Source organism: Vanessa atalanta, chromosome 11 (assembly GCF_905147765.1).
Source record: "Vanessa atalanta chromosome 11, ilVanAtal1.2, whole genome shotgun sequence".
NCBI classification, from domain to species: Eukaryota; Metazoa; Arthropoda; class Insecta; order Lepidoptera; family Nymphalidae; genus Vanessa; species Vanessa atalanta.
Window position 1 is genome coordinate 6,804,023 of NC_061881.1, and position 13,839 is coordinate 6,817,861.

At 31.2% G+C, this 13,839-nt stretch overlaps 1 protein-coding gene across 5 annotated transcripts in view; it reads left to right on the forward strand.

Annotated features, from left to right (window-relative positions):
* Nucleotides 1–1,468: 1,468 nt before the first annotated feature.
* The window catches only part of LOC125067468 (protein held out wings), a 62,463-nt gene continuing 50,092 nt past the window's right edge, over nt 1,469–13,839 (forward strand). For 3 of the 5 annotated variants that reach the window (XR_007119729.1, XM_047676103.1, XM_047676107.1), the window contains exon 1: nt 1,469–1,813. Coding sequence is in view for 4 of the 5 variants with exons in the window: in XM_047676103.1 (XP_047532059.1) it covers nt 1,687–1,813 (127 nt within the window). In the remaining variant the exon portion in view is untranslated. The remainder of the gene's footprint in view (nt 1,814–13,839) is intronic. The other 2 variants (XM_047676106.1, XM_047676105.1) reach the window with 2 other exon arrangements.

Genomic DNA, 13,839 nt, shown 5'->3' on the forward strand with positions numbered 1-13,839 from the left:
AAAAAAAAAAAAAAAAAACTACAGGCAAAGGCATCTCAAGTTTTGCTGGGGCCTTTGGGCACAATGAATCCGGGGAATGAATATGCTAGATATTTACTAAATTATATATATAAAAAAATAACAATGAAACAATTTATTATTAATTTTAATAATTCATCTACCATTTGGAAATAATTTGTTTCTAGCCAGGTATGAAGTTTAGTTTCAAATAAATTTGGTGCAGTAATTTTCGTAAATTGTAAGGAATCTGATTGGTGGTAAAAAAAATATACATAGCAGTCAATGTATGAGAGTCGGGGCCCTCTCAGGATGGGGACTCTGGGCGCGTGTTCCGTGCCTACGTATTATGGTATAGACGGTAATGACTACAGGCACAAGGGCATAACAACTTAGTTTCCTTGATTGGTGGCGCATTGGCGATGTAAGGTATGGTTAAAATTTTTTAGGGCACCAATGTCTATGGGCAGATGTGATCACTTGCAATCAGGTGGTTTTGGCCGCCAACTAATATTATATATGTGGTATACAAAGATATTTAGGTTAATTATTTTAACGTCACACCTCCTTACTAGAGGAATTATTTTTTATAAGTATTATGATACTAGACTACAGTCATAGAATGTAACCCGATGTAAGACGTGTTAATTTTGATTCCGAAGTTATTAAAGAAATATTACTTTTTCGTTTCACTTACAATAATCCCACATATATTTTTTTTAAATCCCAATTCGATGCAAATATTAAGTAAGTATATATAGATAAAGATTAATAATTATGCATATATTCAGTGTAAAAGTAATATTTTCTATAATACCTATTTGTTTACTTATTATTGCTTGTTATTTTTAAGATAACTATGTTTAACCTGTACGCTAAATTTATTCTTTTTTAATATAATAAACAACCAATATACATAATCCAATTTCTATGATTTGGTTGCCTTTCAGTCTCACGCACACTAAGACATCTTGTAACCAGGAGTGTTAGTCACTCAAACACGAGAATAATATTTTAAGGTAGAGGGGCGCGCCTTCGTGACTAAATAGATCTACAATGTGTAGGTAAGTACCTAATTAAAAAAGTATTAAGATACTCAAGAAGGTACCTGCTTACTTAATATTTTTAAATCCTATGTTGTTAAGTGTGGACACTTCTGAAAACATCTTTATATGGAAATGATGGCCGCAAACCCTAAAAGACATCTCTTTAATGTTAAATTATGATAATTCTATTTACATAATACAGCGGTTTAAGATTCGTATTGTACGTCATCGGTATAATAAGCGGTTGTTGTGGTAGTTGTATGTAGGTTAACTAGATGGCGCCTCCTTCGCCACTGTCCTCTTTTACTAGAGTGAGATAGTCAGGCCGCGATGCCGAGTGCGAGCAGGAGCACTATAGGTTATTATTACGCCTACACTGCGGACGGAAGGCGCACGCGCTCACAAAAAACCATTCGACGATAGCGCAAGCGCAGCGCTATATTCGCCCACAACTTCAGTTCGGTCAACTTCGTCTTCGTCATTTAGTGGTGACCGAAACTTCGATGTGTGTGGTAGTGAAGTTAACTTTTCTAACATAGTATTCTCACAAAATAACAATAACCAATTACTAAAGTACAATTTCGTATTGAACGTGTTTATATAAACATTTAACGTGCCTTTAGTTGAATAAATAGTAATCAAAATGTGTGATAATACCAATCCTTCGACACAAAGTATAGCGGACTACTTAGCTCAGTTGCTCAAAGACAGGAAGCAACTGGCTGCGTTCCCGAATGTTTTCATGCACATGGAGCGACTTCTGGATGAAGGTAGGTGAAATTCGCATGTGGTTATCGTAAAAACATTAGAAACTAAATATATAACTGTTTCTTGTCACCGGCTCGACTGTAAATTTAATGCGTCGTCAAACGCACACGATATTAAGTTTATTTTTGTCTTCGCTCCGCCGAGTTATGGTCCAGTGGTGTTTGTAACGCGATCCTGCATTTCGGAAAGTGAAGTAAAGCAGAACGTCTCTGCGGTGGCAATTTGCGGTCAGCATCTGTTAGATTGTCTTGGAGAGGAATCGCTTAAATAATTATAGTTGGCGAACATGTCATCTAGATACAAATTGAGGTTGTTAATTCAGCTGTTGATCAAACCATTTGTGTAATTGCAATTAATAGTGGGGCCATAAAATAAGGGCGTGTTAAGAGAAGGATCGCGGGTCCTGTGCTTAACCTGTTTGTAGGGCCGTGTTACATTCCGCGCGAGTAGTGGAATGTCGCCACTTCGTGTAGGTACCGTAGTCGTCCGCCGTTTTCAGTCATACGAGATTTGTACGCAACGCAACGCAGGCGCACGGCTTTGACTTGCCATAGGCTCGTTTAGCGCACCTAGATAGTATGAATGTATGGTATGTATGTACCTAAGTCTTATCTTGGACTACTGAATATTAAACACAACTAACTGCACGATTCATTTGCAAAGAGGTTTCTTTGGTGACACAGATAAGTAAGTATAATATAAACTATTAAGAATTAAATTGTTTTGTAATGTTATGACATTATTTACACTACAAATCTCAAATCACGGTTATTACTTCAAATAGTATATATGTTTGCGTGATTCAAAACTGTTTCTTTTTTAAAGAATTCCATTAAAAAATGAAGCAATATTAAAAATATATTACTTGACAGTTTGAAAAAAAAATCTTTTTAAGATAGTTAAAATATCATAAGTTAATGTAAATTTTAAGTATAACGAAACACTTAACGGTAAGATGATTTACCTTTTAATTAATTTGTAACACTTAACTTGTTCTTAGGAAATAGGTCCGGTTCTAAAATACAGAAAACTTTATTAGTAATCTTGGCACACTTGATTAACATTCTGAATAATAATATTCTAGCAGTTTATCTACAACGCAATCCATTTTGAATTGCATTGACGAATAAATTAGAAATAAAAAAGAAACTATTTGCAAATACTTCAAATAATTAAAAATAGTATTTTATAAAAAAAAAATTACTACTGTCTTAAGGATCTCACATGTGAAGGTACATTTAAAGCCATCAAAATGTATGACTAAAAAAATTTAATCTAGTCACGTCCGACGCCGAAGCAAGGTCTGTTAGCTTGACACCTAAATACAACATGTCATATTCATGCCTCTGTCATACCATAACTATTTACAGCCAACTTCGACGACATATAAAATTTTGAGATTTATTTATGAAAATAAGATAATCAATACTTTCTATTATAAGAATAAGTTTTTTAATTAAATTCTTAGTGTAGGTACAAATATAATTTAAATTTTAAGTAATTTATAAGACGATATAAAGTTCCTACTTTTATGAAGTATGTACAGGTTCTAAAATTACATATAAATGAAAATTATTTGTACATAGTATGTGAAGCTTAATTTTGAAATGAAAAATGATATTTAATTAATATTCGATCAAACTTAGTATGGAACTATGGATGCTTGAGCGTAAAATCAGGAGCGTGATATTAGATTATTTTATGGTGTATTTAAATCGTCGTCCGTCTAGCTAGTTTAAGCATCGTAAATATCCATGGCAGTTTGTCATCCGAGAGGCGGAGCGTATCATGTTACACAGAATTAAAGGCCTCCCAAAGGGCTAAAAAAACTGTCAAAAAATAGCTATTACAACGCCTCTATATCTGGAGTTTGAGCCAAGAATTATTTGAAGTAATACCATCCTACACAAAAAAAAATATAATAAATTTAATACGACAATACAATAAACAAAATAGGAATAATTAAAGACATTTGTAGACTATACTTTAGGTAGATTACATAACATATAGTAAAACGTGTAACATGTAAAATAATTATGTAATTTTTAAACATAAGAAATTACGTGACGTAGATTCATTAAAAAAAGAAGAAAAATATGCCTTTTTAATGCTTGATCGTCCATTATAGGATGATAAAACAGACGCCAAAATATGTAATTTAAAATGAAAACAATTAATAATATAAATTATATTTGTATGCGATACTTTTATTATCATATTTGTGTTATGTTTATTTTTTTAAGAAACAAACAGTAATAAAACTCGTATGTGTATAATATCAATATAAACAACCGTACTGTCAATCAAATCAAAACATTAACTTTTATCATCAATCTTATATGACACAAATTGGACAATTGAAAGATAATATCGGTTACTACATCATTTTTATATGATACGAATAATAGGGATATAGTTAAATTAACCAGATTTCCAGATAAAGGTTTTTATCTAAGTAGCTACACACTTTACCGCGATAAGATATAAAGTCGAGTTTAATAGCCTTTAGACATGTGATTAATAAAGTCAGATATGAATGTGAAAAATACAACTATTAGTGTTTTTGAAGTAAAAACTATTTCGTTGTTTTTCTTAAGTCATATTTATTAGATAATTTCAATAAATAACGAAATTCTGAGTCGAACTAATCTGTGGTATCGCATGCGTATCCACTTGACTTGACATAAAATCAAATTTACCGACAATGCTAAATACGATCTGAATAATAATATTGCAATTATTGCGTTATGATGCGTAGGTGTTGCTTAACTTTGATATGAACGGTTCCGCAACCCTGTAACCAAAGTGACTCTTAGCGGGGTCATTATAAGGTTGCTTAGTTTGTGATTAGGTGTTTTCGCCCACATGAATGACCAAATGAGGGTAGTCGTGGGCAGCTTGGAGGTGTAGAAGCCAAGGCTGTTCCAGTCGCTCAAACACGTTGTAACATGTTGTGGGTTGCTTAATTAATACATCTCATTGAAAACAGTCATCGGTTTTACAAATATAATGGTCAATTGATATACGATGACTAAATAAGGTTTGAAGAAAAAACAAAGCCGATTGTAGGCAGAGATTTTTTCTTCAAGTAATAAAGCAAAGTTCCCTTTTAAGCTGGCTTATGTATGCGTCAAGGAACAAATATTGACTTGCGATTCATTATCGCAGTGGCCTCTATAAGGCTGCACTACATCTCTCGGAAAACTGGCTCAAGCAAGCCATCTATTCTTCACCGTTCCCACGGCACAGCTTATGTATCTACTCTTGATCTTAAGCGACGTGATCGTTCAACTAATGAGAAATTTCTACCGACTTGAAAAACTGTTGTAACCGCAACTATGATTAGTACATCTATATATATTTAATAAGTAAATTGTCGCTGCGGGTTTAATGCCTATGCTTACGATTGCTAGTCTACGGTTTGGTACAAATGGGTCAGATCTGATCGACGCAGATTTTTCGTCACCGCCGAGTTCAAGATTATAACTCAAAATTAAGCACATGAAGAACAATATTCTGTTAGAATTTAAGTGTTCTTACCACTGCTCTATCTCGGTATTCAAGATACAGACAAGGCGTCTGATGTTGACGATAATGAGAAAATCGCTCATATATTAAACTTACTTGAATGCTACTAATACTATCAAGTTCTACTGCTATTAAAATGTTATCAAAGTGGTATTTTGCTACAAATTACCATAGTAGTCTTCTATTACATGTCTCCACTACATACTAATGAAAGTAAGTGACCGTCACTTGTACTTGTTTTGAACGCTTAAGAATGTGTACGAGAAGGGCGCGTGGGTATAGGTATTGTAATTTGTAATGAAAATCCGATCTCTTCAGACCGCCGAGTGAACCTGTCCTGTGGGTGTAACCGAGGCCTACGCTTACCGAGCTTACTTACAAATACGTGTCTAAACTTTTTGAAATTTTATAGTCTCCTACGCAATCTTTATGATTTATCGAATATAACTCTTTGTTTAGACAGTTCAAGATTTAAAAAGTTAGATTGGTTCATTCAATAGAGAAAGTAGATAATAAAATTCTGCTATATTCTTAAACGTGTTAATGGAAATGCGCGCTAATGTACTCCTTCCTATGAATTTTAATTGTTGACTGACGTAGTTAAACATTTAAAATATTGGTTATAGTCAAATATTGTGTATAATTATTTTTAAGTAGGTTTTTAAAAGTACTTTTGAATCGTAAATATCATGCTATCAACAGACAAGTAAACCCTGTACTTTTTTATTAATTGAAGATCATATTTCTATTTATAATTTAATTTATATATATTGCATGTAAGTCAACAAACACACTACAATCACTAAAAACAAGATTATAATTGACTAATTGACAAAGTTAAATACGCATTAATTCTTTAATTTGGTGATGTATGAATTACAATAAAAAAATCCATGCAATTACTGATGTAAATAACATTGTTATTATGTTATATATTTTATAATTATACTTCAATTAGCATATTTAGCATATTATATATCATTGATCAAGTTATTGAGTATCTTTGTAAAAGGTCGAAGTCTAAGCGTGGGAGCCAGTTGCCCACGGCCAGAGGTGATATACTGCTGACTGGATTAATGAGAGCTCACAGATCTTGAATTTATATTTTAATATTACGGTATATATTATCTGTTAAAATACATCATATATTGGATATATATAGAATATGCTGTAACTTATTTCAAATGACATTAGTAAAATAAACCCATTTTCATAATATTTGCACACTTCAAGAGAGAATATATTCAGAAATCAAAAGCGTAATGTTTAATTCAATTTACTACAAGAAGTACCCGTGTAAGAAAATATCACAGTCACAGAAATCATGTAAAATTAAAATCAAAATAGTCTATACTAGTTACCGACCAGGCTTCGGTCGTGTTATAGGCGTTGGTCAGGTTTTAGGCATAAAAAAGTAACTTATGTCCTTGCAGCCTTGCTTCATACCAAATGTCATCAAATTGGGTTTAGTGGTTTGGACATGAAAGAGCAAAAGACATACAGACAAAGTGAGCATTTATAGTATTAAGTATAGATTTTGTAATCGTCATATTAATGAAATTTAATCTAGCTAGCTATCGGTTTTAAATGTAAAATCTACTGAGAAGAACCGTCAATGTAATCATTAATTACTATTAAATTCAAATAAACGTATAGTCAAATATCTTTGTCCTGTATAGAGATCAACGAAAACGAACTGTATACTTTCTATAGATTTAAACTTACAGTTCACTTAAATATTTAACGGATGTCTTTATCTCGTCAAAATAATCATGGGTGTGCTGTAAAGCGGACGTTTGAACTTCTCGAGGCTGCAAGAGCAAAGGATGCGTCGAAAGGAAGAACGCAATAATGATAACCATAATGAGTATTTAGTCTCTTATTTTCTCACAAGAAAACGTAGCTCGTTATAGTTTTTATATCACCCGATGCTATGTAAAATCAAAGACAAACTTACGAAAGATTTGCAAGCCGAATATCACGAACTCCCGATATTGACGTTGAAGAGTCAAAATCAAAATATACTTTTACAAGATCTTTTAATCGTCATTGTACAAAACTAAATTGAGCTAGCACCGGTTTGCAATGTAGATTCTTCCAAGAAAAAACGGCAAGACACTCAGTACAGTGCACTTTTCCAAAATTTAAAATACAAAGTTAAATAAAATTATATACGTATATAATCTTTGCCAGAAAGCCTTTGCGGACAACTTGGCAAACCATATTAGTTATCCATCGCATTAATAAATATAAGTGTAGTTCGTATTATATTACGTAGACGCGTATTTTTAAATATTGAAACAAATTGTTTGTTCAGACGCAAAATAGTAATTACGTTTTTATTACGAATTTTAAACGTAGTAGTCTCAAGTGGACATTTTATTATTAATCATTTTTAATTATATATTGTTTAAAACATTTAAAGGTAGAGTAGTAAAATAGTTGCAGTCAACATAATTGTTTTGCGTATTTACATTAACGGTGTGCCCACCGTGTAAGACAAATTGAATGCGAGTCTGAATCTTTACAAACGTACCGAAACAAACGATGTAAAACTGTTGACCCACATTAAACAAAAGGTACATAAATCTGACTTGAGACGAAAAAGGTTGTATTTTATTGATGACGTCCAATGATATTGGACACTGGTTTCTACTTGATAGATTTACGTCTCCAACCTTGATCTGACATAGACTTAAGTTACATTTTTATTGTGTAACGCTTCAATGTGACTTATAAGTAGGTATTTATTTTGCTTTTGATTTAATTTTCAAATCTGATCAAGCGGAACTTCCTAATTTGTATGTGTCAGCATATTAGTTTATCCAATAAACATACTGAACTTTATCGACTCACAAAATTCGAAACAGAAACATTTCTTACTTAATAAAGTAAGTCAATAGTTCGTCTGGAATACAAATTTACAGTTCTTAATAAACATCTCATTTAGTCTTGATCGAATTTATAATAACAATAATATTTAAACTCTAAATTTTTCATTGCTTAAGATAAAGTCTTAAGATACAAAACACATAAAGATATCGGAATAGTTAAATAAAAATTAACTATTCCTGTCCTGTCGTAATTTTCATGGTTTCGCGTCGAGGTCTTACCTGTTGTCATGATTTGTTTATCGATAAAGCAAATGAATTATTAGAAAGCGTTGTACTTATCGTAAATATTATAATAATTTATTAATTAACACGTATAGTGCATTATCAAATATATAAAACTGTATTTTTGTGTATCGTTGATCTGCATTGAAAACCACGTGATTCCATATAATGTAATTTTACAGTACATTACTGTTTAGTAGAAAAAATTAAACAAGCGACAGTCGCAACAGTCAATTATTTTTATTCGAATAAACTAGTTAGAATGTTACGTAGTCTACATTGGGTAATACTCTGTTTAGTAATATAACAAATACACTAATAAATATCAAAAATTATTATATATAATTTATTGCTTATGGGTTTTTTAAATATAGATTTTCAACTAAATTATTACGATATTCTATCTCTCAGTAACCATAAAGGATGTGGTTGCGGATGCGAAAGTTAATAATATTTATTCCGTGTAATGTTGTTTTTTGTTTTATAAATATTATCCATCAAAGACGAGATGATTCAGTAATACTCGATCTTGAATAGATGCGAGTTTGAACTGACCTTGCTTTTAACTGTTTACTTAAAATTTACAATAGTAATGCTTGTTTTAAGCCACCAGAGCCATTATTTTTTCTGGAATTATAACATGTACTATCTATCTTTGCAAATGAATCACCTATATCCGTTGATGTTTAAAAAAGACAAACCAATAAATTTACTTTTAAACTTATTAATAAATGAAAACATTAGGAGGTAAGTGTTGTGTTTTAAGGGTTTATCGTCCGGTGTTAAGCATAAGAATGTTCCTATGTCCTTGGAGTTCAAGCTTACTTCATAACAAATTTGTTTTGACCAACAGACACACAGAGTTACTTTTGTTTTTATAATATTAATATAGATTACGTTCGTATCGTTTTAGTGTTGTTGTTTAAAAACATATCCTATTTCCAAATAAGTTTATTTATAGCCATTACTAGAAAATTTTATCTCAATTTTATGTATACAACTTTTTTAAAGATTACATTATTAAATACTTACAAAAATTAACTCAATCCGTGTTAATAGTATGTTTACTGCAAATTAATTTCAAATATAGTAACCTTATACAGTATGTTGCATTTTATCGCCAAGTATATTATTTAATAATAATTTAATTTAGTGTCGTATTAGTGATGTTTATTTGAAATTAATTTATTTGTAATGTTTACCTTTTGTGCTTGTGATATCGCATCGGCCTTCACGCTTTAAAATAATCGCGATCCACGCAGTGCGCGGACGCAGTCTGACCTGTTAGTTTTGTTATTATAATTTACAGCGTACTACATTAAACAATGGGATTATATGAAGAAAAATATTGAAATTGTTGCTTTTAATAATATTTGTTCTTCAATAATGTTATGTTGGATGCCTTGTTGAGGCGCGTTTCGAATTTCTAAATATATCATGTTGAAATATACGTATCATTATAGTAATATTGGATAGTATTTAGAGATAGAAAAAAATATATATATAAAGATTAAAGATAACACTAGTTATGTAGGCAGTCGGTCGTGTTAATACAATTTTTACAGTAAAACATAATGGTTACTTGGTTCTAAAGTTGATGTAACTGGTAATTTATGTTTTATTGTAATATAACGAATAAAAAAATTAAACGATATAAAACTAAATACATGCAAATATATCTTATTGCATATAAATTGGTCAACGACCCCGTGATCACGTAAGCTTTCTGTATTGCTTCCGCTGAGTGAAAATCAAAACAGACTGATTTCGAACGATGTCGTTATCGCCCAATCGGGGCCAGTCTAGTTCTTCAACTTTCTACAACTGCATGTAGGTGGCGACATCTTAACTTTTGCCGATCACAGACAGTTATTATCTTAATTCTGAAGTACTTGATGAGGATAAAGTGTCGGATTCCACATTATACTAACAAGTATATTGCTATAAATGTAAATATTTTTTATGTGATATCATTAATGTTATATAGCTATTTTTAAACAGATCTTAAGATTCGCTTTCAATAATCGATAGACCGAGTGTTACTAACGAGCAACACAAACAGTGAATGTTGAAAGTGCCTCTGTTGCGCCACACGTGTGGGATGCGTCGGCGCCGGCCCGCCGTCGGCTCCACTGTATTCGTATAGAGTTAAGGGTCCCATTCATTTCGCGTTAAGCAATTTGGTGAACGCACAATGTTTACCGATTCATTCATGCGATTGTGAAACCTCGAGCTCAATTTAACTAAGCGTCATAAATTTGTCAATTGTAAGTTAATATTTATTTATATCTCAAATAGCAATTTGTAATGATCGTTTTAAGTGAATACCGATGTTTACATTGCCTTTTTGAAATAGTCAATTTTTTAAACAAATAATAAATTATAAGGAAATTGAATATGCTTTAATGCTAGGTACTCAAATTATTCAATACACATCTTTTTTAGACCGTGACTAAAAATGCCATGCGTGATTCAGTGACTCATCGAAGAGAAGTTAGCAGTTTGTGTCTCCTCTGCATAACTGATAAACTGTTATCATCTCACTCCTACTTGTCCGTCGTAGATGCTGCTGTCACCTTCTGACACAAATCGTACATAAACGTTTGCCTGCTCGCCCACGTCGCGACGACATGTGTTAATTTAATTATTTCTACCTACTTTGCATCATTCGTAAACACTCAACTGTACTTTTAAGATGGAAAGAGATAACTATCGAAGACATTTATTATTTAGTTTTTGACGAAATCATACTAAACAAGTTCAAGGGAGATGACATTCTCGCCCACAGAATTAACTTTTTAATAAGTGAAGTTTTTAGTTTACGCACTCTCCCGCATAGAGTAATAAATTATAACTACAAAAAATAGGGTCGATGTTTTAAAAAAAGCTCAAAATATATTATTATGCAAGCGTTTTAAAAGTTTATATTGTATTATTATTCAAGCGTATTTAAAACAAAAAACAGGTTAAATAATTTATAAGGCCTTTCCTTTACAGGTTAGTTTTGTATTTAATAAAATGTAAAGTACTAATAATTAATACGTATTATTATCACAATTAAGATGTTTACTTTATTGTTTTAGTCGTTATAAGGTCATGCTAATTATGTGTCTTAACGCGATAATTATTTAAATTATTGATAGTCAATGCTAAGCATTGCTATTATCCGGCTAAATTTAAGACGACATATATCTTAATAAGACATCATCCTTAAAAAAAAAAATAACGGGAAAATTATCTGACAGAAAACATGAAACAATTTGATAACTGTAAGTACTAAAAGTAAGGCAGATTTGAAATGTATTGATAGAAAAAAAAACCGTACGATTTAAATAGACGGAAATTTAGATGATTGTTAATAAGATTGTTGGCTCTGGATCAGCGCCAGAATGCTGTTATTCAGAAATTTAAATTACGAATTTTTAAATATCGTCAACGCTTTTCATTGTTAGAATTGTTTGAGATAAGAATCAGTGATGATATGATTGGTTGTTTTAAATTATTTTAAATAATCGGTTTAATAGCCCGCATTACTATATCGATCCCTCCTGCATATCGTATTGAATAGTATGTTTCATTGAGCACTGTGAGAACGATAGCTTACCCCTGTTCACAATTACATACGTTACACTTTATAAGCATATATGTATTATTTTATACGCAAAATATATTTAGAACGTAATTGAGATAGCAGAAAAGTATCGTAAACAAAAAATTTGATTAAAGTGAAATCTTATGTAATATATAAAGATTTTATTGATATTCTTTTCTATTAATAGTATCAAAATCAACGCCGAATTTCATAGAATCATTTACATAGAAGGCAGTTTCATTCCACTGAACGATAAAAGAAATCCGTACGATAAAGTAAAACGAATTCTAATACTTCGAATTAAGCATCAATTTCGTTTGATACCAATCGTAGGGTTATATTTGAATTAATCTAACATTTTTCATAAGTGATAGGTAATTTTAAAACATCTGGAGGAGAGCGCTTCACGAATGATACACAAATAGATACTTTAAACATTTACATTTAAGATTTTACCAGAATGTATTATACGATTGTGTTATATCAATATAATTAATACCTTTTTTTCTTTATTCCAGGTACGTTAAGAGTATAAGAGAATAGACAATCAGTGTCGTGAGTAATTATATATAATTGATAAACGTTATTATTTTCACAAAATGTAATTATTATAAATGTACTAGTAGCGAAATAATCATTGCGTAATTACAAAGAATATTTATGTCCGTATTACTAGCGATTGATGTTTCCTCTGGCAAGAATATGAGTAGATATTTAACATCATTAGTCAACAACAATGCGAGGTGGGGTTGTCGTAACAAAAATTACAAGATGTTCAGGATGGGAGTGCCTAATGGCACGTGGCGCTTGTCCCAAATCAGTGGACCGAAATCGTTCGTGGACAATAGTTTCGACTTTCGATTTATTGTATTTTACATAATATAACTGTCTTACGGAATACAACAAACCCTAATAAGATTTTATTAGGTAATTGTATACTATATGTACATATAAATCATATTTTACTTTTTCAGAAAATTTAATTTAGTATACTTGAAAAATGTTTGTATCAAAATGCTTCTTATTAAGATAGCGAAAATAACGTCTTGACCTATTTTAGTATTGAGAACCTTGCCAATATATTTAGACATTATATAAACGTCTTTCCATTTATATTAACGTCATATTTGTAAAATAATCTGGCTTCATTCTATATTAAAATTGTTTGTTTAGTATTTTGGGCGATAGTGACTAAGTTCGTCCTGATTTTTTTATCTCGAAATAACGACGAACGGATGATACCTGAGTATGAATGAAGTATTGTGTTGGTAGCAACATTTTTTAAAATGCATTAGGGTTGCACGATTTAAAAATTACAATTTACTTAATAGTTATTAAAAAAAATAATTTAATTATCGAAATAATATATTTTTAAATTATCTTCGATGAATTATGTATTTGCATTTCTCCGTCGTGAACACGTAAACGTTTGAAACTTCTCAAAAAAAAAAAACTAAAAATTTAAATTTACATTTATATTATAATACGTCATTATTATACTATAGAGAATACTTTTTAAAATTTTGTCCGCATCCCTGTTTATATTTGAGCCAATGATGCGAAGTTCCGGCACTTCCGCCGCACCCGGTACCATCACGCGTAAACAATTCAGATTCGTATCCAATGCACTGCGACATATATTTTCATATACACATTTACTAGAGGAAATATAATTAATAATTATTACGTGTATTGTCGTGTTTTGATAACGTACATGTAGCACCTAAATTGTAGTGACACTTAATGTCCTCATTTTGTACGGCTTGTATTCGATTATTTTGTGGTAAACAGA